General features: G+C 37.6%; 1 protein-coding gene across 4 annotated transcripts in view; it reads left to right on the top strand.

The window, feature by feature from the left end:
- Positions 1–24,852, top strand: part of LOC131077101 (bifunctional purple acid phosphatase 26) — a 246,894-nt gene that overhangs the window by 113,888 nt on the left and 108,154 nt on the right. For all 4 annotated transcript variants that reach the window (XM_058014529.2, XM_058014531.2, XM_058014528.2 and 1 more), the window contains 2 exons: positions 2,947–3,085; positions 22,391–22,611. In XM_058014529.2, the coding sequence (XP_057870512.1) occupies positions 2,947–3,085; positions 22,391–22,611 (360 nt within the window). The remainder of the gene's footprint in view (positions 1–2,946; positions 3,086–22,390; positions 22,612–24,852) is intronic.

Genomic DNA, 24,852 nt, shown 5'->3' on the forward strand with positions numbered 1-24,852 from the left:
CTAAGAGTCTAAAAATCTAACCAGAATCTATTCCTTTACAAGAGAAAGGCCTTTGCCTTTTATAGATTTTACAATTCGAACCAAAGGCCAGGATTGACTGCATCCAAGGGCCCCAATCTGCCTTCTAGAAACTTGGCAGCTTTAACCCATGCCTAATTATTCTTCAGTTGTCCTCCCAACCAATTTCTCAACTACCTACAATTGTTTGACATCAATTTAGGTCAATCTGGTAGTTGAAAAAAACTTTTGTGTACCCCCTTCACTTTAAATTCATTAGATGGGGCCTACAAGTAGTCCTATTACAATAAAGCAGTTTAGTTTTTACAAACTGACTTTCTAGAATTAATTCCAATTGTATATTTCTCAGAAATGCATGCCTTGTAGCATTTTGTGTACTCTTTTGTCTTCAATCTTGCTGGTTCAGTGGTGGTGCGCATCTCCGTGTTTCGTTTCTAGCTCTGCAACACGCTTTGCATTTTTTGCTTCTCGACTTCAATCGCAATCCTATCTTTTCGATGTCGTTGATTTGCAAACAATTAATTTCAACCGGGAATAATCACTTTGAAGAATTAAATAAATTTAAATGAATGTCAAAAAACACTTAGCAACTTTTAAATGTCATCCGTTGGAGCAAACTTGGCGATTTTGGTTAAAATGTGCGTTTTTTGGTTAAAATATGGCTTTAGAGAGAAAACGCGAATATTTGAGTGACTCGGCCTTTTGGGACCAAACGCAAACCCTTCACCTTTATTTCTCACAAAATAAATAAATATGCCGAACTTTTGTTTATACACCTCTATTCTTTACAAATTCGGGCCTTTGAATTAGAATGAGAGAATCCTCTTTTAACTCAGCACTTTAAATTGAAACGTGCAACGTCTTTATGACTCGCAAAGTCACTAAAACGCCAAACCTCTGTTTGCCCTTTGTTGAAGGAAATTTGGGCCTCTTGGATAAACTGAGCGAACCTTTATCTCCTACGATTTTGTTTTTCTCTTGCAAATAGACCAAAATCGCCGAATTCTTTTACTCGTTTACCTTGCTAAGCAATTTCAGGATTTTGGGTGAGTTTGTGCGATTTTTATGCCCCGGTCATCGAACTTTTAAATGCCCCTTTTACTCCATCATGAAATTCGGCTAATTTGTACGTTTTGAGCGAACTTTTGTGTTCTTTGCGAAACACACAAAATCACCAAACTTCCCATTTAGACGCCCCTTCCTCTTGCTTAGCAACTTTGGAATTTGATGAAAACATGTGGCTTTGGTTTTTGATTTTGAAACTCGGCACTTTGAACGAAAATGGCAGAACGTTTACTTAACTTTGCATTTTCAATTAAAATGGTGATTTTCGTTTTTTACTGAATGTCTTCCCTTACACTTTGCAACACTCGGCTTTTTTTGATAAATGTGCAACTTTACTTCATATACGCCCAAACTTGGCTTTGAAAGTAAAATCGCAAATTTGGTAGAAACTTGGCCTTTTTAATCAATTTGAGCGAATTTATTTAGCTCCTTTTGGTGTTTGCCTATTTGGCCTTTGGAAGGAAAGTGTGAGAAATGTTTTAAAACGCCCAAGTTACATGCCAAATTCGGGCTTCCTAAGGGAAATGTGCGAAACTTCAATCTCTTATAGGACTCCTAAAATTGCCGAGTTTTGCTTTGGCAGGGAAATGCACAATTTTTCAAAGTCAAAGGAGGACAAAATACTATCAATGCTCGACAATAAAGAAAGGTTATCATGTTATCACGCCATGCCTAGGGTTCATTTCGGGCATTTGAAGGCGTTTGCAGAGTCGATTTCATATTGCAAACCCTTTACATTTGCCAACATTGTATTTCACATTGCATTTCGGTCCTAACAATCTCGCATGAAGTCTAGGGTTTCTTACACAATTTCAATCACATGCCTTTCTCTCTCTATTGGGCAGACAAAAGCAAATGGGGGTTCCTTGAAGCAGGGGTGTGTGTGCAAAATGCACAACACTTTTGTGAGAGCAGACTTGAGTGTTTCAAATGCTTGTTGGTAGCTAGGGGTCCAATCAAATTCCAAATCTTCTATGAGTAATGTGAAGAGTGGTGAAGCCATCTTGCTGAAATTCTTGATAAAACGCCTATAGTATCTGAATGCTCAAGGAAACTTCTAACATCCTTTTACTTTAATGGCACTAGAAGCTTTGAGATGATTTCAATCTTGGCTGGATCAACTTGAATTCCACTGGCTGAGAATTGAAAGCTTCTCATGTTATCTAGTTCTAGAGGTAGGATACAAAATATGATAGCAATGACTTAGAGGGAAAAAGTTAGTATATGTTCTACAAATTCAGTGTGTATGTGTGTTTTTTAAGAATATTTAAAGAAATTATATATTTCACAATGTTTGATAAATTTGCTGAGTTATTGCCAATTTTTTTGGGCCAGCTGAGTCATTGCCGAGTCCAAGTTTTTCAAATATGATATATAGTATATTTTGATCCAAAAAATTGAATTTAGTGCCATTTTTTGCAAGCTAGCAGCTCTATGTGGAACTAAATTCCTCCTATTTAATCTAAGGATAATCCTTATCATTATGACAATTTGTTTTTTGTTTCTTGAGTTTGAATTGGTATATGTAACATGCTAAATTACTATCTACACTGTAGCTTTGTCCATTTCTTCAAATGCAGGTTCCGTAAGTTTGAGTTTCAACAATTATAATGAAGGTATTGGATTGATCATCCAAAAAGATATCTAGTGCCCTTTCTAACTATTTTAGTTATCTTGATATGATTGCTTTAATGGATCTAGTTACATTTTTTTGTAGCTGCTAGATATGCCACTATTTCTTTCTTTCTTCCTTCCATGATTTTTTTGCTACTTCTTGTTTTGTTTTACAATGATGCTAAATGTTTGCAAAACAAAGTTTTATTTCTAAATATCGTATATATTTGCAATGTTACTATCATGCAGGGAGAAACTGTTCCTTTCAAACCTTTTCTCCATCGATACTACGTTCCTTTCAAAGCATCTAGCAGTACTTCTCCTCTTTGGTATGCAATAAAACGGGCATCTGCACACATTATTGTTTTGTCTAGCTACTCTCCATATGGTAAGCAAATGTCTACTAGTATGTATTCTCAAATTCATGCTTGAGATGTTGTTATACGAGTTCTAATTGTGTGTTCTCAAATTTATGCTTGAGATTTTATATGAATTCTAATAAGCCACTAGTAGGTCATGATGTATATGAATTTTAAGCGATGTCTAAATGAAAACTATGTCCTTTGTTATTTACTTTGGCTTTAACATCATGGGTACAATATTATTAAACATAATGAATCGTTTTATTTCTCCTTGCATCTTATTACAGCAATGATCAGGTCTACACCTCATCAACTATATCCAAAATCTTCAAAGGAAGTTTTCTGCAATTAAGAATGGGGATCCTTTGTGAATCCATCATAAGATTATAATTCATAAATAGAACTTCATTAAAGCATCGATTTGAAAGGAGAAGTTTCTAAGTATCCTACTTAGTATTAAACAATTAAACCTTTTCATCTGAATGTACACATCCAAGGTTTCCAAACAATAGACAACACGTGTATCATAAAATGTCATTTTTACTCCTCTAGCGGATAAATTAATACCTTTGATACCTTTGTATTCTATTTATCCAGCTTCTTCTTCCATCCTAGATTTTCAATCAACATCTCATTGGTTTATTTGGGCTGCATATTAATTCTGCAAATATTCTAACATGATTTCTCATATTTGCTGCCCAAGGTTTTCTTGGCTTTTGCAAACTCATCACAATGTTGAGCTAGTGGGGTCGGTTGCATTTTTGGCCATTGTTTACCATTTGGCAATCATGCCCTTTTATTTTCCATTCGTTTAATACTGCCTCAGCTTGCCACTTTCATTCGCTAATCCCTTGTTTTCTTGCACCTAATGGTTTCTCCTTATGCAATCTCTTTATTGACACTCAATTGTTTAAATCACTGTGATCTCCTGATTTGTCACCACATTACTACCTCAAGTAAGATTTAGATGACCCCATGGAACAAAACACCCCCTTCTACTTTGGCATTCTGTGTCTTTTGTGTCCTAGATACTTGATCCCATACATCATGACATTGAACTGGATAAAAAAATTCATAATTCATAATTCCATTACCAACTTCCATTTCATTAGCCTATCTTCTCCATGCTTCAATCTTTTTAAGGCTTTACCTTGAAATGATATTGCATGCTTAAGCCACTTTCATACATCCAAAAACATCATGTAGGCTAGGTATCAATAATTCAAATACATATTAGCAATCGATCATCAATACATTAAACATTCAAATATTAATAGTTCGTAAATCAAAATTCTTAATCCAATCTCGATTTCTTAATATTCCAAATAAAAGTTCGTAATCAACAGTAGTCCTAAGCTTCATCCTAGCAAAACTACTTTAGGAGGATGTGAGGAATATTGGGTCATTACATACTCCTATTGTTTTGGGAACATTATCACAAAAATTTAACTCAAACAAATTTGGAAAATTCAAACCTGTTTTCTTATTTCTCTAAATTATAATAAAAATTGATAACCCCAAAAGAAGAATAAGAAAGAAAAATAAATCTAATTCTTCTCCTTTTAATAGATCTTCTTTTTTCCTTCCCAAACCTAAAAAATAAAATATAATATAAAATATTCTATTCTTAACAAAAGAAGATAATATTAAAATGGCTTTTTCTTTTCTCATGCACATTCTTTTGTAAATCAATATTATACATATATACATACATGCATACATATTATTGAACTAATGTTAGGAAATTATCTTTTCTGATTTTATTTTAAAAGAAGGGGTTAAAAATTTATTCAAAACAAACCATAAAGTACAAGGCATAAGGCCCAAGGCCAGACCAAGAACATTCAATAGCCAACAAACCAAGGTTCCAAAAGGAACCCCACCAGAAAACAGCTATAGAATTTTATCCTCCCTAATTAACTTTTCCAAAGTCTTAGTATACTTGGGACCCAAGAGACCCCAATCATCCACATCTCACCTATCCAACTTCTCTGAAGCCCATTTTGCCACCTATTCCATGTTGGCATTGAGTTGTCATTGATGTCAACCGGTATTGTAGGCAAGCTACTGGTAGAGGTATGTCATCCGGTATGAAGAAGAGTGTACCGGTATGGTGAAAGACAAGTAGTTGTTGAGACTATTAGTGACTTCATTGGTATGAGGTGAGATGCATGTGTGTGTGAGCATGTTGAGTGATAACCAGTAGAGCATAAACCGGTCTGGAGTTTGGCTGCCTGTTTATGATGAAGAGGCAGAATGTTAAAGTAATCGAAAACCATCGGAGGTGAAGATGTGCTACCGGTGTAGTGTGCACCACCGGTTAGCAGGAGGAGAAGTTCTCATCGGTAAAAGTTTGTACTGGTATGAGTTTGCTAAATGTTCAAGTGTAAAACGATATTGTGTCGGTGAGCTGAGTGTATGACCATTGTCATGCCATGTGGAGCTGAGGTGACAAACATGAAAAGGTCATTGAATCCTCCATCGACATGGTTGTTGAAACAGCTAGTCAACATTAATGAAACAACCAAAAATCACAGGATGGTAACTGACTGATGCGGCTCGAGGAAGGAAGAATGATAGAGAAAGATCAGGGAGTAGTTGACGCCTAGATCGAAGCAAAGAAATCAGATTGCAAGAAGATCTCGAGAAGGAAATTGACAAGATTTTTATGAGTCGACAGATTTCAAGGTAGAAAATCATGTATGAGATTGCTATCTTTAGCAAGTATGCATTGGATAATGGAAAACGTGTACAAATGCATTCCTTGAGTATAGGTGATCGATCCAAGATAGTCTGGATCGAATCTCATGTAGATTTTGTCAGGTGAAGGAAACCCTAACCGCTCGAAGTTTGAATTGATTCTTGGTGGGAAAGCTCAATTTTAAATATGATGACATGAGACTGTGATTGTTGTTGTTGCAGAGTGAAGACAAGTGTGAAATTGTTGAGAGCCAAAGAGATAAGCACTTGAAGTGTTTATGAGCGAAGTATTGATCGATAAGGAGAAGCAGAGTAAACCGGCATAAGGAACAACCGGTGGAGAGTGCATTGAACACATAGGTGACAAACCAGCAGAAGCTGTGCTTCATTAAGAGTGATTGAATGTGAGTTGAGAGAGGGAAGTCATTGTGAGAAGGGATTGAGAAAAGTGATCAGCAAAGTTAAGTTGCAGAGTGAGTGGAGAGTATACAGACCGGTAAGGCTGAAACCGATAGAGGAGAATATTGTAAGGTTGCAGAACTTCATTTGCAACAGTGATTTCATTTGTATATCTGAGTCTTATATTGTTTTCACTAAGTTGTAGCTTAGTGCAGGGTTGTAGCCTATAAATTATGCAGGGGTTGGTGCCTTAAATATTGTAATCGAAGATTCATTGTGAGGCTGGATTGGAGCAGAAGATCTCCAACAGCTATTCTCATTGAGGTTTTTCCCACATTGGGTTTTCCTTGTATATATCTGGTGTTGTGTGATGTATTCTTGTGCATGTGGAGATACTGGTTTGTTTTATATATTACCAATATCTCCTTGTTAAAGGAAAAGAGTTTAAATCACTGATTCACCCCCCTCTCAATGATCCATTGTGTCCAACATTCCATTCACGAGGAATATGACAAAAAGAAATATGATACAAAGAAGAGCACAAATGTCATGTCCCCTTTCTAGAGTGGACATCAGAGACAGAGGAGTTGGCCTATCATTGGAGTCTCGTGGGCTAGCAGAGGTTGATTGGGACTTATTCAGTGCATATAGTGACTAGATTTTGGCTTTATAGGCAGTTTGGAGCAGTTCCTAGATTTTAGGGGATATCCCTAAATTTGAGGAGGTCGTGACAGTTGCCAGTCGTGAGGTTATTCATGACCTTTCAGATGGTTTCAGTTTCAAGAGATTTGGGTGTGTTTCCTAGTTTCTAGGAGCATCCCTAGATTTTAGGGATGAGATTGCCAGTTGATCCATGATTTCCGACATCAGTCACAGACAGGTGACAGGTTCAGTTTCAGGCTTTTGGTGTGTTTCGAGCTTTCTATAGCTATTTGTGTTATATTTTTAATATATTTAAATATTTCCTAATTTAGCGTTTTAATATTTTAAATAAGGCTATGTCTATAGTCATTTCGGAGTAATAAGGGGTTTTTGTCTTCATTTGGATTTGTATGCCCATGTGTTATAGCTTGTTGGAAAGGTCTTGAACTTTTCTAAATGATTTTCACTTGCCAGGGTCCTTTTGGCACTTGGAGTTATTTTATATTGAAAAAGTGGTGTTTTTTCTATACTTGGGCGCCCAATATTGGAAAATATGACTTTATATTAAAGCGCACTTTTCATATATCTTTAGGGTTCGATTTGGAAGGAAAGAGATATAAGGAGAAGGAAACCTAATTTCTCATTATCTTTTACATATTGAAAACTTGTTTGGTGCGATATTTCTCTGGTAGAGCAATTCTTCAATCTGGGACGCAAACCCCATGATTGGTACTGGCTGGGACGTAGCCCTCAGCTATTGATTGGCAGTGGATTCTTTTGGCATTGACATTATTGGTTAGAGTGTCTGCGCTATTCCTTGTGGAGATGCAAATTGCTTGGTGAGGGTTTCAGTAGGGTGGTTGAATTTCCCAGCTGGGGCGTGTTTGTTTCAGCTTGATGCCACCATTATAGCAGGTACACTTTACGCTGGAAGTGGTGAAGACTTTCATTCAGCCATAACTGGTGTTCTTGGTTTGTGTTCATTATCTACCCTTCAGTTGGCACCATTATTGGATGTAAGCACATCCCTAGTGCGTAGGGAATAATTTGGATATTATAAATCAGAAATCTGCCTGGTACGATTTGTATCAATTTTGATTTAATTGAATGTTCTTACTTGTTTCAGCTTCCTTCCTTATTTGCTGTTCTTTATTCATTACTTGCTTATATATTCAAAAAAATACAAAAAGAAACCAAACATTCTGCAACTTCTCTCTATTCTGTAAGACCATCAGCAAAATCATAGGAAAATATAGTTTATTATTTTAAAAATTACAGTAGATCAGCAAGGGGATCCATCAGGGATCTTTCAACAAATTTAAGATTTGCTTTACCACCAGGGCTAAATGCCAATTAGTTTCATTCAAATGTTGTTTATTCAGCATATCAATCACAATCTGAGAATAAAATGCACAAACAATCTTCTTCCACCCAAGAGAAGATCCTTTTTCAATAGCATGGAGAACAGCTATAGCCCCCCGATTGTAATGTCCCCTTTTCTAGGTGACATGAGATGAGTAGGGGTTGACCTACCATTCGAGTTCCCGTAGGTCAATGACATGGTTAGGGGACTCATTCTAAAGGTCATGGAGCTTTGCAGAGGCTCCGTGAGCCATTTTGGACCTTCAGACGACAGTTCCTATTTTTTAGGGAGAACTGGCAGTTGACTGAATGACCACCTGGGGGACCAAGGAGTAGAGCAGGATCCTTTTGAGCAGTTACAAGTGTTTGGAGAGAGGTTCCTACTTTTTAGGGCGATTCCCTACTTTTTAGGAGGTTGTGGCAGTTTCCATATTTGAGGTTCCACGGGACCATACCATGGTTTCAGTTTCAGGAAGATTGGGTGTGTTTCCTAGTTTCTAGGAGTATCCCTATATTTTAGGGATGGGACTGCCAGTTGGCCCATCTTGTCCGGCATCAGTCACAGACAGGTGACGAAGTCAGATTCATGTTTGGTTGGTTATTTTGGTCTATTATTGGATCTATGGAAATATTGTAATATATTTAAATATTTCCTAAGTTAGCGATTAAATAAATTAAAATAAGGCTATGTATATAGCCATTTCAGAGTAATAAGGGGTTTTTGGCTTCATCTGGTTTGATATGCCTATGTGTTACAGCTCGTTGGAAAGGTCTTGAACTTTGCTACATGATTCTCACCTCCCGCAGTCTTTTTGGATGCTTGAAGCTATTTATTGGCAATAAAGTGGTATTTTTCTATAGTTTGATGCCATAATTGGGAAAGTGTCACTTTAATAATAAAGCGCAAGCTTTATTATTCTTAAGGGTTCAACTTGCAAAGGGAAAGGAGTTATAGGGAGATGAAAACCTAATTTATAGCATTTTTGATCATTTTGAAACTTGCGAATTTGGGAATTGCTCTGGAAGAGTGATTTTGGTTTGGGATGCAAACCCCAGGTCTGAGCTTGCTGGGACGTAGCCCTCAACAGGAGTTGACAGTGGATTTATCCAAGATTGCACAAAGATTGTTAGAGGTAGAAGACACATCTTCTTGTCCTGAAGATTCAACATGCATATTGGGGGTTTCAACAGGGCGGTTGGTCTATTTCAGCTGGCACGTGATTTGCAACAGCTTCCATGCCTCCTTTGCAACCACGCCTTGTTTGTGTGTTGGCTTGAAGGGTTGTATTCAGCTTATTTGGTCTTCCTTATTCGTTGCCAGTAATATTCCTTCATCTGGCATCAATCCAGATTGAGAACAACTCCAAATAAATGTATGGATTCTTGCTGAATACAAAACTAGGTTATTTGCCTGTTATGATTTGCAGTATTTTCAGATTGCTTAAGTGTTCTTACATATGAACATTGTTTACTATTTTATTTCACAGTTGTTGCTATTTATCAATTACTTTACTTATAACATCAAAACCCAAAAAGAAACAATCCCTTTCTGCAACTTCTGTGTATTCTATAAGATCACCGGAAAATTACAAAAATATAGTATGTTTAATGAAGAATTTACAGCAGCAACAACAAAAGGATCCATTTGGGATCTTTCAGTGGTATCAGAGCATAATCTTGCTAGCCTGTGGGGTGGTAATTGCATTCACTTGGTGTGATTGGATTTGGTTTTCAGTTGGACATAAAAAGAATCATCATGACAGGGTTATGTAAAAATAAACAAGAAGGAAGGGAATTTGATCAAACACCTTCAAAGAGTTCAAGACACACTAGAGGTACCACTACATCTAAAAGTACAAGGAGGCCCCCTATTAAAACATTCGATGATATAGTCATAAACAACTATCATGGGTATTGCTCCCTTCCAAAAGAGCTACAAGATATGCTTACCTTCACCCAATTTATGGGTATTCCGGATGAAGCTGAAGATGCTATGAATTCATATCAGCTGGAAATAAAAAGAGAAGAACCGATTGACTCATCCATAAATGAGGTTTGTAAAAATCTCTATGAGGAATTTGATGAACATGCTACAAGGGATGAAGTGGTGCCTATGAATGTTGAAAACATGTCACAAAGGTATGGCAACCATTCTGATTTTTATAACAGCAGTCCTTCATATGAACACAATGATGATTCAAAGGTCATGGCACATGAGGAGGAAGTTGTAGGAGGGATTCCTACAGTTGGCATGCAATATATGAGTGTTAAACAAGAGGGATGCAAGGGGAAAACAAGCCATAGCAGCCCTGATTTTTATGACAGCAGTCTTGCTATTGAGCATAATCAAGATCTCGATGCTTTGGTGCATGAGGATGATGGTTGTGAGGGGTCATCTCATGCAAACACTCATTGTTTGGGTGTTACTGATGCTTTTGATATTGAAGATACATGTCATAATGAGTCTGATTTTTCAAATCAGACCTTAGAAGATGGGAACAAAAGAGGAAATGTGCCTAATGGTGATGGTTCCGAGGAGAGTTTGACAGATGTATGTGAGTCTATCTTGATAGGGGAGGTGTATGTTGAACTTGGCAAATCAGCAGCCTCTAGCATGCCATTCGAGCCACCCCACGAGGTTCATAACAAAAGTGATATAACTTCTCTTCCTCAAGATATGGCAGCCTTTTGTCAAGAAGAGAATAATGATTTGCATTCTAGACTTGAAGGTACACATGGTGCAATCATGGGTTATGATAATGTAAATAATACAATCCATCATAAATCGGATTTTGTGCATTTTGGGACAGCTCATATAGAGCAATCTCAGAGGATGAATGAAGGATGGTTGGCAAGAGCCAAGCAAGCCAAGTTGATAGCTCATCAGGCCAAGCTTCAACTTCAGCACATTCATGATACTCATCACCATATTGGTAAGGAGGAACATGGGCTATCTAATTCTGATTTTTCAGCTGATATTGGTTATTTTTTACATGGTGGTCATGGAATTGATAATGAGGCTCATAGTGGACCAGCCACTAATGAGTTATCCTTTATTGGCATACAAGGTGTTCCCAATGCACCTTTCATTTTGTCACCTCTTTCATATGATAAGGCAGTGTTGTACTTATTGATTGGTGACTCAGTTTTCTTAGATTTGACAGTCGGCTATGAAGATCAGCATGTAAGGGACTTCATTTGTTACATGGCTCAATAAAACATTTACTTAGCAACCTTCAATGAAAGCACATTAATTTGTGGAAATATAGGTAAAGTTACAACAACTGTTTGGAGGTCTTGGAAAAGTATTCAACACACTTTACTTGTTGGAAATTGGCTCATTGATGGATTCATATCAGTATTGATGGTTGGTAGTACTTGTGGCTTCAATTGGAGTGAAGTTCTTAGCTGGTTAGATGATGTTCAGGTTCACAACAACAATATAATGAGTATTGACATGATGGATGGATATGACAGTGCAAAGATTTGTGATCCTGGTATTGACATGTGTGGTGTATTTCTTCAGTGGATCCATGATGAGTTGTTTCACTTTGGGTATAAAAATGTTTATATCAGAGTAGCGTAGCGGTTGGGTGAAGCAACGTTTATCAGATTGATATGTGATCCAGTGAATTGGTTTTCAGCGTGTAGGTGCAGATTGCTTGAGGGCAAGCAATCTTCGGGAAGGGAAGATCGTAATGTCCCCTTTTCTAGGTGACATGAGATGAGCAGGGGTTGACCTACCATTTGAGTTCCCGTAGGTCAATGACATGGTTAGGGGACTCATTCTGAGGGTCATGGAGCTTTGCAGGGGCTTTGTGAGCCATTTTGGACCTTTAGACGACAGTTCCTATTTTTTAGGGAGAACTGGCAGTTGATTGAATGACCACCTGGGGGACCAAGGAGTAGAGCAGGATCCTTTTGAGCAGTTACAGGTGTTTGGAGAGAGGTTCCTACTTTTTAGGGCGATTCCCTACTTTTTAGGAGGTTGTGGCAGTTTCCATATTTGAGGTTCCTCGGGACCATACCATGGTTTCAGTTTCAGGAAGATTGGGTGTGTTTCCTAGTTTCTAGGAGTATCCCTAGATTTTACGGATGGGACTACCAGTTGGCCCATCTTGTCTGGCATCAGTCACAGACAGGTGACGAAGTCAGATTCATGTTTGGTTGGTTATTTTGGTCTATTATTGTATCTATGGAAATATTGTAATATATTTAAATATTTCCTAAGTTATCGATTAAATAAATTAAATTAAGGCTATGTATATAGCCATTTTAGAGTAATAAGGGGTTTTTGGCTTCATCTGGTTTGATATGCCTATGTGTTACAGCTCGTTGGAAAGGTCTTGAACTTTGCTACATGATTCTCACCTCTCAGAGTCTTTTTGGATGCTTGAAGCTATTCATTGGCAATAAAGTGATATTTTTCTATAGTTTGACACCATAATTGGGAAAGTGTCACTTTAATAATAAAGTGCAAGCTTTATTATTCTTAAGGGTTCAACTTGCAAAGGGAAAGGAGTTATAAGGAGATGAAAACCTAATTGATAGCATTTTTGGTCATTTTGAAACTTGCGAATTTGGGAATTGCTTTGGAAGAGTGATTTTGGTCTGGGACGCAAACCCCAGGTTTGAGCTTGCTGGGACATAGCCCTCAGCAGGAGTTGACAGTGGATTTATCCAGGATTGCACAGAGATTGTCAGAGGTAGAAGATCTTCTTGTCCTGAAGATTCAACGTGCAAATTGGGGGTTTCAATAGGGTGGCTGGTCTATTTCAGCTGGCACGTGATTTGCAGCAGCTTCCACGCCTCCTTTGCAACCACACCTTGTTTGTATGTTGGCTTAAGGGTTGTATTCAGCTTATTTGGTCTTCCTTGTTCATTGCCAGTAATATTCCTCCATTTGGCATCAATCCAGATTGAGAACAACTCCAAATAAATGTATGGATTCTTGCTGAATACAAAACTAGGTTATTTGCCTGGTATGATTTGCAATATTTTCAGATTGCTTAAGTGTTCTTACATATGAACATTGTTTACTGTTTTATTTCACAGCTGTTGCTATTTATCAATTACTTTACTTATAACATCAAAACCCAAAAAGAAACAATCCCTTTCTGCAACTTCTGTGTATTCTAAAAGATCACCGGAAAATTAGCAAAATATAGTATGTTTAATTAAGAATTTACAGCAGCAACAACAAAAGGATCCATTTGGGATCTTTCACCCATAAGGTTATTAGAGTGAAGCCCCTTATCAGTAGAGAAGAAGAAAACAACACCTCTATCACTATCTCTACCAATACCACCAATACCAGCATGTCCAGAATTCCCCCTGGAAGAGCCATCAATGTTAATTTTTAAAGTTCCCTTGGGAGGAGGAAGCCATCTCGCATCTCTACGAATTTTCAGTTTGCCTGTCGCAATTTCCTCTTGACATAGGGACCCATACCATCACCAACTAGATTCAAATTCGTAATCACAGCCAAATCACCCAAGTCCACGGGCCCTGAAACATCACATTTTGTAGAAATATTTTCTTGAAGCGTACGCACAATCTTTCTCCAAACAAGGTCACCCATCAATGCAGAATCTTGAAATATCCTTCTATTCCTTGCCATCCATAAGTTCCAGATGATGAAAGTCGGGCCAAGCACCCAAGCAACTTGTACAAAAGAGGTCTTAGCTGGAGGATGGCCCAAACTCTCCCAAATTCAACCAAAGAGGAAGCATGCACACAAGCATGATTCCATGCACCCCACCACCGGTGCGAAATCTCTCTAGAGAAAGGGCATTGAAAGAAAAGATGAGAAACACATTCTTCACTACTTTTATAGAGGACACATCTAGAAGGCCCCTAAAAACCTCTCTTCTGCAAATTCTCCCATTGAGATATGTTTTTTGGGCAACCAGCCAAAGGAAAATATTGCATTTAGACCAAGAAAAACTATTTCAAACCTGCTTGCACCAAGGCACCCCACCCGTCCATGCAACTGTCTATCCAGCTCCAATTAACCAGAGGCAACAAAAAAATTGCCATTTGGATTTGGACCCCAAGCCAAAACATCCCAATCCTTAAGAGCATTACAGGGTCTACTAGCTAAAATCCTAGCTAGCTCTTGCCAGTTCTCTATAGTGCCCCCCAGAGACCATTGTAAGATGTCCCCTTGCTAGCCACTTTTTTTTGTCCTTCCCACTCACTGTAATTTTGTCAAACAGTTTGCTTGTAAGCTGACTACTAAATTTTCTGATTTGGGTTTGTTCTGAGTTTGCAGTTGTTTTGAATAGACATTGAATTAATACAACACAGAGATATTTGTAATGCAATTTATTAAATGAACTACAATAGTATAATGAAGCCAAATCCAAATATATATTCTCAATTTCTAAGGACATAAATCTAAAATACACCAACAGATTTCTACTAAGTTTTCATAGTTAATGATGTCATTACAATGTTATTGCATAACAAAAATGCTACTGCAGTCACAATGTCAACCACTAAATGTATGAACAGCAGTGGTATGGCACTCTCCTAGGCTTGTACAACACTCTTCAAGTGGGTTTGAGACTGATATAGCACCTTTCCAATGGATTTCAGACTTGAACGATGCCACCCTGTTGTTTCTCAGTCCTGTACAACACCTCCAACTGACTCCTAGACATGTATGATCCACTTCCAGCTAATTTCCAGCTTGTACAACAGTGTAATGGGATGTTGGACTGTGTTTTAAGCTCTCTTGTAGTTGCAGATTATAGCCTCTAAACTCAAACGTTCCTCCTTCTGGCCCAGCGAACAGCTTCTACTTTGTGTGCAGCCTCAATAAGGGATGGCCAGCATATAGTTACAGCCACAGGTAGAAGTGCGACCTCAGCAACAGCAAGTAAGGCCAGTCAAGAGCCCTGTCCTAGCAGGAAGACAATACGGCCAACATATAATGGTGTGCCCAGCCAATAATCTCTTCTACATCCAAATCGTTTTCCTAGCTTGCTATTAATTCTGAGAATGAACCAAACTGAACTGAAACAAACAACTGAAACATGCACAAAGATATTACCAGTCTTGCAGGCACCAAGTTGAATCTCCAGCCAAACTTCTATTGAATGAACAATTACGAGCAATGGTGAATTTTGAAATGAATCCACTCTAATGATGAATTGGGTTTTCGTCCATTCCAACAAAACCCAAGGGTTTTTATCCTAGGGTACTAAACTGAAAGCATGAAGCTCCCAAATTCTCCAAGAGAAAAAATAATAAACCAAGCATATCTGAAAATGAGCTTTTGGAAGTCTTTTATAATGCCCACATAAGAGCTCACTCACTCAACTCGCCAATGTGGGATAAATAACATTACTCCCATTTGCATTTTACGTCTCCAATGTAATATTATATGAGAGGACCTTTTAATATTTTAATATTTCCCACTTAACTATAGTCCCCAAATTAATAAAGTTGAATATTCATATTTAACTTAAGAACTTAACTTTATCAATGCACAAATAAATCATATCAATGATATTGAATTCTTCAATTGATATTGAAAATTGACTTACTATAAATGGTATCCCAAAAACACATCAAAACAACTCAGAATCGCTTGCAATTGAAATTGCCTAGGTTAGATATCTTCAAGATCCCTTAAATGTCCTGGTTAGCCAACATGACCATGGAGAAATAGGCTAACGACAACATCATACAACGTGTGCTAGAAAGGGACATTACAACCATTGTTGAGGATCTTTCCAACAAGTCACCTCCAAGTGACCTCTGACCACAGAAGTCTTAAAATTTAGCATTCTACTCCAACCAGCTTCAACAAACATGTTACAAAGGGGTTGAAGATGATGAAATTGAGAAATAATTGGGTTATGACCATCCCAAGAATCATGCCAAAAAAGAGCATCAGAGCCCCTATATCAAATCCAAAATAAACCCTCCTTAATGAGTTTTGCCCCTCTTTTGAGAGTATCCCAAATCATGGAATCCCTCCCCAACAAATTGCACCGAGGCACATCCACACTGTCAACTCCCTTGAGGTATTTATGAGTAATGATCTTGGCCCAATCTTGATCCTGACAAGTACACCATCTCCAAAATAATTTTGCAGCTAAAACCTGACCAATCACACCTATGGGCCGAAGCCCTAGCCCCCCTTCTTGCTTTGGCCTGTACACAGAATCCCAACAAACTAGGCTCCATTTAGAAGAAAAAAAATTGCTAGACCAAAGAAATTGACAAGAAAGAGCATCAAACTCTTTCACAAAGCTAGGAGCCACTTGCACAAAGTATCTGTAAATAGGAAGAGCCTGCGCCACTGACTTCAACCGAGTCAACCTTCCAGCAGACGAGAGCCATCCACAAGTCTAGTGGCTAACTCTCTTATGAATTTTATCCAGATTTTTTTGCCAAAACTCTCTCCATTGAGATCCCACACCAAGGGGAATCCCAAGATAGACCAGAGGGAGAGAGCCAATTTGAAATTTGAGGATTCGAGCCATACTATTCTGAATAAGCCAAGGAGTATTAAAGAAATAAATAGAAGAATTAGCCTTATTAATTTTCTGTTCGGAGGCATTCAAATAAGTGTCCAAAGTTTTCCTGAATTTAATGGCTTCATTAATTCTGGCCAAACCCATCAAGGCAGCATCATCCACAAATTGCAGGTGAGAATAAGGAGGCAAATTGTTGCACCAGCTTTGGCGCTGAATCAAGCCTTGTCAAACCTTGGATTTAATGAATCTACCAAGCCCCTCAGCCATATAATGAACATATAAGGAGAAATAGGGCCACCTTGCTTGAGACCCTTAGAAGCATTGAACAACTCAAAAGGTTCCCCATTAACCAGAATTGAAAAAGAAGTAGAGGAGACACAACTCATAACCCAATTAAACCAATCTCCACGAAATCCAAAAGCCAAAAGAACCCTTTGTAAAAAAGCCCATTTAACTATGTCATAAGCCTTTGCCATGTCAAGTTTGATAAACATAGCTTTCTCCTTAGAATTTGCCATAGAATGAATGTTCTCTGCAGCAATCACAATCCCATCAAGAATCTGTTTGCTAGCTACAAATCCACCTTGTTCATTAGAAATCAAAGCTTTGAGACGCAACTTGAGTCTTTTTGGAATCAATTTAGTGACAATCTTATAAACCACATTGCAGAGAGCAATGGGTTTGAAGTGGTCTAGCCTATTCACATTATCCTTCTTTGGAATAAGGGCAAAAAAAGTAGCATTCATGGCACGCAACATTTGCTTATTTGTTTGTGACTTCTGAACAACCTCCAAAAGGTCCAATTTGATAACCTCCCAAAACTCTTGAAAAAAATCATCTAGGAAGCCATTAGGGCTTGGGGCCTTACCTTTCTTCATGTGAAAGACAACATCTTCCACATCTTGCAGCAAATGGGGCGAATGAGAGCCTCATTCATCTCTTGAGACACCAGAGGGGGAATGCATTCCAAAATGGCAATTTTATCTTCCTTAGCAGGAGGGGAATCTTCCATGAATAGGGAAGAAAAATGCTAATGAACTTCCCAAGAGATATTCACCATAGAGAAAAGTTGAGCCCCTTCTGAAGACACAGGAGTAGTGATAAGGTTACTAGTTCTTCTAGCCTTAACATAATTATGAAAAAAGGTAGTATTCCTATCTTTCTTGTAACCAATCAGTTCTGGACTTTTGCTTGCAGAAAATCTCCTCACAAAGCTCCCATTCCTCCAACTCCTTAACAGCCATAGCCTCCTCCTAACTTATATCTGTAGTAAGTCCTTGATCTTGGATCAAGCGGGTGATAGAATTGAGTTGCACTTGAGCTGCCCTTTTACTAGAGTGCTGATTTCCAAAACAATGCCTATTGCACCTCTTAAGCTTATTTTTAACATATTGCAATCTTTTAGCAAAGGAATACATGGCCCTGTCATGAGAAGGCTTCCCTTCATACCACCAAAAAGTGACTAAATCTTGGAGAGAAGGATCCCACAACCACATAAGCTGAAACTTGAGAGAGGGATTCTTTATAGTTCTGGGAGAGACCATAGATATTTTGATTGGCCAATGATCAGAGCCCCTCCAATCCAAGATCTTAGAGAAGGTGTTTCATCTATCCTCCATCCAATAGCAAGAGACTAGGAATCTATAAATCTCTTTGAGATCGCATCCACTCCACTTCTATTATTTGAAGTAAATATACCATTATTTGGCTTCACATCAATAACATTCAGTTGAGAAGGATCAAGTCTAGCCACACCCTCTTTTTTCTCCCCCAATTCGCAAACAACATTGAAGTCACCAACCATAATCCAAGGGAGGAAGGGAACTTGAGAGCAAACAAATCTAATGTGGTCCCAAAGTTGTGATTTACCCACAAGATCAATAGCAGCATAAACATTGGTAAGGAGATAGGTTTCCCCCGAATCCAAACAAGAGGCAACCATAGAAATAGAAGAACAACTCAAGATGCACCACTAAGTAATAACTTTCCTAGGATCCCAAGAACAAGCTATTCCACCCGAACTACCATGGGCACCAACACACTGACAAGCTCCACGAGGCCAAATTCTGGAAGCTCTACTTTCCATACCTTCCACTGTAAATTTAGATTCTTGAATAAAGATAATAACTGGAAAATGAGAAACAATCAGATCTCAAACAACCTTTTGTCTAGGGATGTTGTTCAAACCCCGCAAATTCCAGGATAAAACAATCATTTATGAGGATGGGAGAAATGAGAGTTAATGAGTTTCACTGATCTAGATTCTACCAAAGTATCCCTAGGAATCTTTACCTTCTCCTGGTCCATCCTTCGTCCACTCTTTGAAGGCTTATCCAAATGCCCCTTTTTAAGGGGTTTTTGCAAAAGTTCTAAGACTAGAGAAGCCTTACTACCCCTTCTAGAATCCAAGGTCTCCTTCAATGGGGGAGAAACTAAGACAACCAAATCTGCACCTTCTTTCAAGACCAAGACCCCACTAGGTTTTGACACCTCTGGAATCCTGTGAAATACATCTGTGTCTCCATCAGCTTATCTCGACGGTCCACTATAGCTCAGTTCTGATTATAATTCCTTTTGTCCTCTTCCAATGCCACTCCCATAAGTTTAGCTCCCGAAGGTAATTCAACTGGGATTCCTTCCTTCTGGACCAAATCATCTATAATGTCAAATTGGTTAAAACTCCCATCATTCTGTCTATTCAATAGAGATCTCTTTTGACCTCTACCCTTATTGCAAGATTTGACAAGAGCGAAGCCATCCTTATCCGTAGTTCCTTCAGGTACAGGGGCCTTCCCATCGTCCACCTTAGGGGCAAAACTAGAAGGGCCATTGGTAGTCGTAGGCTATGTCAGAGGGTTCGCCGAACTTTGTATATGAAGTTTGAAGTTTGGCGAACTCTTATAGAATTTAAAAAATTCGTTCAAATTCGTCCTATAATTCGTATGGAACAAGGTTTGTCCATTTTTCATCTTTAGAATGACTTAAGATCCATCGCAGATTGCATTTGAGAAGTATCCAAGCGCATTCCATATACACAAACTAGGGTAACAGTTTCCAGGAGAGCCACCTACAGTGGAGCCCATTCGATATCTAGCAGGAGATAAATTCAGCGGAAATGAATTTCATTGCGCTGTGAATCCATTCACCCATGCCCTGAATTCATCCATTCGCCCATGTTGTGAATCATTATATATTAACAAATTAAAACTAAAATTTTAAATATATCTTATAATTTTTAAAAATATTACATTGTATTCAAATTTAATAATATTGTTTTATTTTTAATACATTTTGATATAATAAGTGTAATATATTTATATTAATTTTAAATTTAGTATAATATTTATTTTTTTAATAAATAATACATTTGATTTTTGTTTTTTGTAATATAATTTAATTTCAAATTTATTTAGCATTGTTAAACTATTTAGACAACTTAATGGATTTATTATTTATATATTATTTTATTGAAATTCAAATTTATAAAAGGCGAATTTAATGCCGAACTTTTTTCCGAATTTTTTGCCCTTGTTGAACTTCATCCGAATTTTATCGTTGCCAAAATCAAACTTGAACTCGAATTCGAATGTTGTGACTTAGGTTGCAGGTGATGGCTTAAATCTAGAGCACCTCCTTTGCAGATGGCCATGTTCATGACGGATTCTACATCTAAACGACAATGTCTCATAGTCTAGTTGTTGGATGCAAGAAGAGGATCCAAGGCAAATCTCTACAAAATCTGGTAACGGGTTATTTAAATCAACTTCAACACAAATGCGAGCATAAGAAATTACCTCTCTGTCTTGAGTTTGAGTAGTAGGACCAACTAGCTTGCCCAACAAAAGACCAATGGAATGAAGAATGTCATCCTTCCACAACTCTAAGGGAAGCCTTGGTAGGCAAACTCAAAAGAGACACTCTCGAGAGAAGCACCTCTATAGAATTAAAACCCACATGCCAAGGTTTGACAAAGAGCCCAACTTGGTTAAAGAAATATGGGCCTCCTTCAAAAACTTGATTTTTGTCTGTCATACTTGAGAAAACAACCAGAAAATAATTATTGGCTGCCAACAATATTTCCATGTCCCCTTCAAGGTTCCAAAACCGTCTCGCCCAAGATTCTAGGATTGGTGAAGAAAGCCGAAACCCCAAGAATTTGCAGATGAGAGCATGATTGCTCCAATAAGAAACATCCTCCGAACTTGTTTTCGGCTGAATCACTAGGACAGGACGCACCTGGCATCTCTCCAAACATCTATTCACTCACTTGATTTTAGAGACTCCTTTTGAAGAAGCACTGCCTTCACCAGAATTCTTACTCAGGTTATCCTTGGCACTTACACGCAAAAGGAGGTGGATTTGAAACATCCATAGCTTCAGAGAGCATTGGACTCGAGGAAACTCTGAGCTGATCCATGCAGACCCCATGGAGTCGAGAACCAACCACCCAAAAGACCCACCGCTGCACAAAATCACCAACAAACTGCAATCAAAAACCTCAAGCAGCAATAACGATAGCAAAAAGCATGAAAAACGAGGTCCCCAACCCCAAGCCGCACCTTCCAGCACCCAATGCTTGCAAAAGCACCCACCCATGGGCTCGATCCCAAAGCCCCGCACCCTGCAAATTAGTCAACGTGACCACCAAATACCAGACCCAGGAAACAAAGTACAGGAAGCTAGGGCTCGCAAGCCCTAGCTCGTGTCCTCATGCCTCCTTTGCAGAGAAGCATCACCAAAAAGACATTAAATTTAATTCAATTATCTTTTCTAATTTACCATAAGATAAAACAATAATTTATTTCTTATATTCTTCAAATAAATTTGCATATTCAATAAATAAATAAATTTGCACATTTAAATAATTAAATTTTTTTCTTTTCACAAAAGAAATTACTCAACACAATAAGTAAATAAAAGAAATATCATTATGTACTGCACTAATTATTTAAATTTTTTTAAATTAATTAATCTTTTTCCACACACTTGATTATTTCAGAACACTTCAACATCAGGACCTAGTTGTATTTCCTTGATGCTTTAATCCTGCTGCACATCATAATCTTCTCATATGCCTCAGCAGCATTGTTAGGAAGACATATAATCATATAATCGCTTTTAATCAATTACTCAGGGCAATATAATCTCATGTTATACACAAATACACTAAATTGACACTTTGCATCTAGCATAATTCAGTATAGCAGTTCCAATTTTATTATAGAATTGGAACCTCAGAGAAACATGAAGGGATTGGAAATATGAGATTTTAGATAGTTGGACTATTAATTGTAGGCTATTGAAGACAACTAATCTTGTTTTTGTATTGATCATAGCTTTGTTGGTAGTCCTCACAGGATGATTGTAGGAGAGTGTCCTTGTTAAATATAGATGGCTATGTATAGATTTGAGTTTGGTTGCAAAACTTTAACAAGACGGTTTTTCTAATCTGAACTAATTTTTTTGCACAATAATTTATTCTAATAAAATGATTGATGATCACATCATATTATTATTCATTTTTGTTAAAAACTTGGTGGCTAAAGAGTCAAATCTGTTTATGGTTTGTTAAAGGTAGAAAGAAAAAAGATTGAGAAAAGTGATACAAGTGATTTTAAATATTATGTCGCTAAGTTGATTTCAATTATATCATTTGCAATAAAGGAGTTAGAGATAAGACTCTAGATTTGAAGCCCATCATTTATTTTTCCAACATTTGGATGCATCTTATAACAGCGAAATATACTCCACAATGGATTTGGCTAAAGAATGAGCTCAAGCGCATTGACAGGAAGAAGACACCTTGGCTTTTAGTTCTGATGCATTCTCCTATCTACAACAGTAATACTTATCACTACATGGAGGGAGAAACTATGCGTGTTGTATTTGAGCAATGGTTTGTCAAATACAAAGTGGATCTTGTGTTTGCAGGCCATGTTCATGCCTACGAGCGTTCTGTAAGACCTCATTATCTTTGCTCTTGCATATTTTCCTTCTTTGCTATCAGTAGTGGATTCTTTTTGTGCAAAATGTAGACACAAACGATTCTTATGCAAATCCCAATTTTCTTTTTTTTCTTTTCGAAGGAAAATCTATGGGTTTTGTAATTTTTTTTAAACCACAAATTGAGTTATTATTCATGCAGTTGATTTTTACGTGCATGTCATATCTTGATCGAAAAATAGGCAAACTTTTCTGAAAAGATCTATTACTGGTGAAACTGAATGATATTTTAAATAGAACCTATAACCAAAAAAGTGACTAGAAATAATGAAATAATTCAGGTCAGAAAACTTCTAATGGTAAATGATCTCCTAATCTCCAAATGTTTGTAATTTCAGTGAGGCTCGGATGGGAGACTCCACTTGCAGAAACATTGTGTATTCCAATATTTGTTCATCCATCGCCATTATTTTAGCAACCACAAAAGGCAGGCCAAAAGCAAGTTCTCCAGCAGAAAACCTAAGAGAATAATACAGAAACATAAGCAATTCATCTTTTTACATTACTGTTTGTCTATTTTGTAACTTTCAGAAAGCAATGCTGAGACACCAAACAAAATTGCATATCCAGAAAATATTCTGCACTTGTTTAGAAAAATAAGTACAAAGAAGAGGTGTATCCAGAGATTAGACCGACTTAAGAAAGAATGGTAGCTAGATAAAGTAGAAATCAGCAGGTAGGAGATACATTGTCAAAGCCTTTGTTTGGAGAAAGCAAGAGAAAGGGAAGAGATGCAACAGCTAGCCTGTAATATTCCCTGCTGTTATATGACTGAAATGTGTAGGGAATATTGGCAAGCAATTGTCTGATAACCTTCAATCTGCTGTTCTAGTTTTCAGACTGTATAACCTGCGTGTTATGCGGTTTTGGACAGCTGTATAATTGTATGTTATGCAGTTTTTGTTAGTAGGAATATGGGAATGCAATACAATGAATCTAGAGATGATTTTATCAACTAATTAAGCATACAAACATCATAATCATCTAGTTGACATTTTGTCAAACATTTGGCATGCAACCTCAGATATGAAACAAACTTTATGACAGCAATGTAAAGCTCACAGCTGACTTATTAATTCAATGCAGTTCTGATTACAAAATACTTGAGAGATGGCCAAGACTCTTAGCTTGTACAAATTTATTATCAGAATTTTCTGATGTACTAATGGCAGTCACTAATCCAAACATACAAGACTGAAACTCAATGAAAATAATGCCAAAAGAACCTGGAATGAAGCACCCAGGTGTGTGAATGAAGAAGCAAGCAATATCACTCCACTTTGAGCCCTCTTCTTGCCAAATCGAATATTTCTCCAAAATCACCCCTGTTGCTGATGTAAATAACAGTAATAAATTAATATCAGCTCCTTAGGCCCCTTTCAAGCAACTAACATCATCGTGGCCTTCCCCAAAAGTGACCGCTCCAATCTAATGATGAATTTGATGCACCAACAAGGAGTTATGAGCAAAATCGTGGGATATGGAAGACTGGTTCGAACTTGCATCTGACCTGATATACAACCTGAAACCACTTCAATTCACCTCCAAAAATGCTCCTAGGAAAATCGCCTTGCCTTCCGTAATATATCGATGCACATAGATGACAAATATAGCAATGAGCTGAAGCATTCTCCAAATCGTCTACCATGATGCTGCCATGAATTCACAATAAACCCAAGTAAGAAGGACGGAGATATCCTTCACTCTCAATTGCAACCCTTCAGAGGATCTTTTACCACCTTAGTTATGCAAATCAAAGGGAGGTATCGTTCCCAATGACCAATAATCTGCAGAAACCCTTGGCTCCACAATTCTTAACACAAGAAGAGATGACAAATAACCAATGATCAATCCATGAGGCTTCTCCCCTATTTATTCTTTTTCATACATGAATCGGCCTCCTTCTAGAAGATTTCAATTTAATAAAATAATATTTAATTGCTCCTCTTTTAAATAATTAATAATTTGCACATTAGGAAATATTAAAATATTATTATAATATAAAGTGCACATGTGATATCATACGTGAGAACTCATTATCTCACCATAAAATCATGTAAAATAAAATGTGAAGCCATAAGTAGCTGCCAAGACGACCCCCTTATCAACTTCTTGGCCTACGAGGGTCAAATAATAGGCTAACCCCGTGAATGTCCACGTACTAATAAGAAAGGGACATTGTTGGCATTGTGTTG

The sequence above is a fragment of the Cryptomeria japonica genome, chromosome 9 (genome assembly GCF_030272615.1).
Source record: "Cryptomeria japonica chromosome 9, Sugi_1.0, whole genome shotgun sequence".
NCBI lineage: Eukaryota > Viridiplantae > Streptophyta > Pinopsida > Cupressales > Cupressaceae > Cryptomeria > Cryptomeria japonica.